General features: G+C 41.0%; 1 protein-coding gene across 5 annotated transcripts in view; it reads right to left on the bottom strand.

The window, feature by feature from the left end:
• LOC101847584 overlaps positions 1–3,418 on the bottom strand; it is a 39,048-nt gene that overhangs the window by 11,793 nt on the left and 23,837 nt on the right. For all 5 annotated transcript variants that reach the window (XM_005098222.3, XM_005098224.3, XM_005098225.3 and 2 more), the window contains exon 3: positions 1,936–2,424. In XM_005098222.3, coding sequence (XP_005098279.1) covers positions 1,936–2,424 — 489 coding nt within the window. The remainder of the gene's footprint in view (positions 1–1,935; positions 2,425–3,418) is intronic.

Below are 3,418 nucleotides of genomic sequence, written 5' to 3'. Positions count from 1 at the left end.
TACTTTGCATTAAGGTTTTTTAAATTCATGTTATCCTTGATTTTAAACTTGTTATGACACTAATTCGCTTTTTTAACCATTGTTTTCATTCTGTTAAGTGAAAACATTAATTACACATTTATTTACTTGTTTATTTATTTATTCATTTATTTATTCCATCCTTTTAGAAGGAGGGGGGCGTGCCCGAAGGGGCGTGAAAAAGAGGAGATCAGGACTGAGTTTATCTTAGGCACGCTATAAACAAGTGGTATAGATATTTATGCGGAAGCGGTCTACTGCTCTTGAGACTCAAAGCGTGCACATTCCATTGCAACGTCTTTGGGTGCCATGTTTTGAAGGAAAAGGTCAAAGTGACATTGGAAAAAGATTGTTTTGAAAACTGTTCTTTTGACAACTGCCTGTATAACCAAGGAAAGCAAGACAGACACCCCCACCCCCGTTCAATCTTTCCCACCTGGCAGCCTGTCTATTGAGTAACCAGCCAGGTAGTCTACACGTGTGCAGCAATTTACTGTACTGCCTTACAAGTTTTCGCGCATTGCATTCCCATTTACCGCAAACGAGCATTTTTCCTGCAACAAAAGTAGGCGAAAGAAATCTGAACAAATATTCAGGTTAGCCGATAAAACGTTCAAACGCGCGTAACAAATTAAATTTAAGGCGATCTCGTAAGAGCTGTTTTGGAGCCGGGAGGTCACTGGTAAGACTCGCTTCTTAACTACTCTACCTCTGTTGTTCACTCAATCGCGTTTCGTGTGGATGGTTCCAATACAGAATAGACAGTGAGATAGATAAAAATCGATTCAAAATCAATTTATTTCACCCCCACCCCCTTTTCCCACTTCATATCGATGTTCTTAAGATAAATTATAAGAATACGGGTTGCTTCGTTCCTCATCAGCGAAACCCAGCCTGAGCTGAGTGGGATACGTCATCCCACCAGACAGACGGAAATACTGGATTCGATACACCAACTTCCCCACAGATGAATCGAACTTGCGTCCCTTGCGGTCAACAGCGATGCGTTCAGTCATTACACAACAGGAGCTTGTCTGAAGAGATTCTGACCACTGGGGTGAACACTTGGAGAAGTAATATGCATTAAAAAACCGGTTCTTCGGTTGACATAATTATTCTCCATACTAATGGCATTTCCCCCAAACTAGAAGGAGGCTCGGTTTAAACCGGATATATCTGCAAACTGGTGCACCGAAGACCTGTTGAGGGAAAATAAACTTGCCCAGCTCTACCCATCAACAAAAGTGCTCCCCTCGTCTGCCTTGATGCCTTGTGTACTTGAAAAGTGTGCTGTGTACACAGTGTTGTTTAGCGTACCGGATGAGTGGGTCTCACCGGGGATAGGCGTATAGGCGTCAAGGAAATTGCAGACATGTGATAACGAAACACAGACAGTCTGGACAGCCGTTCAATCATTTCCTGCACACCTGTGACAGAACAACCCGCTCCTCCTCTATAATATGTTTAAATTGTGCTGAAAAAGGAACATTAGACAAGCACCTATTTCTACTTTATGGCCTTTATCCTATCGGCTATATTTTGGTAATGAAATAAGGCACACAGTGGTGTGTTACACGTTCGTTATAATAAACATATTTAACAAACTAAATACTAAATTAAGCAATATTGAATATTATTGTAAACTGGGGACACAAAAGAATCTTATTGTATGACCCTGATAAAAAGAATATACAAAAATATTATCTTTATAAAGATAGAAATATTTTTCATGAAAAAAAAAAATATTACAAAATGCATCAAATAAAAAAGAATATAAAATACAATGTAAAGAATATACCAGTAAAAAGAAAATAAAAGAAAAAAAAAGTAGAGGAAAAAAATATAAAAGAACAATATAGTACAACAATAAAAAGCATATAAAAGAAAAACAATGTTGACTAATATAAAATGTCTCACCTGGCTGACTAAGGTTGCACCACTTCTAGCAGTACAAGACAACCATGTGACTGGAATCCTGGGGTTCCCTACGTCACTGGCCATCTTGTGGAAGGAGGCCAGGGGCATGGTGATGACGTTCACGGCGTGGTGGTACTGGTTCTGGTACAAATAATTGCTGTGTTTGGATTTGTACACATTGTCCGACTCCTTCACTTCTACAAACACAGCCTCTCTCCGAGTCATGCAGTAAAGAGACACGTTAGATTTGAAGATACAACTCGGGGGTCTAAAACCTTTGTGCGTGGTGATGAAATTGCTGGGATCTGCCACCGAGTGGTCAAAGAACTTCCGTTTCCAGAAAATTTCTTGCACATGCGCACTTTGCTTGAACTGTAGTCCTCTGGCTGCGTCACGTCTGATGCGCTCAACTCCCGTGACGGCCCACGTGAACTTCTGGAACGTGACCACGATAGTCCGCGTGAGTTGGAACAGCATGTATACCAGAATCTGAAAGACAAAAATGTTATTTTAGCTTTGGTCAGTAGACAGTTTCCTAGCAAGCAAAGGTTAAATTCTAATAGGCTTATTTTCTTTGGGGTATAAAACGAGACTCTCTCTCTCTCTCTCTCTCTCTCTCTCTCTCTCTCTCTCTCTCTCTCTCTCTCTCACACACACACACACACACGCGCGCACACACACACACACACACACACACACACACACACACACACACACACACACACACACACACACACACACACACACACACACACACACACACACACACACACACTCACACAGGGGCGAAGGCTGACTTGTTTGACAGGGTAATCAAAGTGAGATGAGACCAGATAGGGCCTGGGGATATCACACTCACACAAGTCACAAGAATCTTACTGGAGGAGGCAACTCTGAGTTGTGAATGAAAAGAAATCCTGAATTCATGTTGTAAGCATATTTAACCGCTAAAATAATTGGGAAAGTATTTCAATAAATATTTATTCTAACTAACCCTAAATTTAACTTTAGATTTGAATACACGAACACTAAGGAAAGAAGCAGAGATGTCAGTACCACAATGGCATGTTATACCAGACAGTCTAAACACTTTGGTAGAGCATGCCAATTATTAATTTTGTATTTCACATTTGGCTGTTTTTGTCTAGCTTTTCGCGGCCAGGAGCTGGTGTCATAATCGAGGTCACGAGCTGATTATAGGACGTTGAAAAGTCGAGGAAAAAAAAAAGCACTCGCAGCAGTCAAGATATTATTAGGAGTTAGTTCCCCTCATATCTGTGAGGTAGACTCGACCAGTGTCATAGTTAGCTTACATAATCAGCGCGTGTGGCTGCTTATAACTGTCGCTCGAAAGGGGTGAACAGGGTATATGTGGCAATGAAACAGTTTTGACTGCTATGCACACGTTCCCTTCAACTCTATTGGTAGACTCTTCCAGCCTCACTTTAAGCTTACTTAATCAAAGCTTGTGACTGCTTATGGA

Source organism: Aplysia californica, unplaced genomic scaffold (assembly GCF_000002075.1).
Source record: "Aplysia californica isolate F4 #8 unplaced genomic scaffold, AplCal3.0 scaffold00175, whole genome shotgun sequence".
Lineage (NCBI taxonomy): Eukaryota > Metazoa > Mollusca > Gastropoda > Aplysiida > Aplysiidae > Aplysia > Aplysia californica.
The sequence above is the reverse complement of the archived record's forward strand: the minus strand, read 5'-3'. Positions and strand labels throughout refer to the sequence as shown.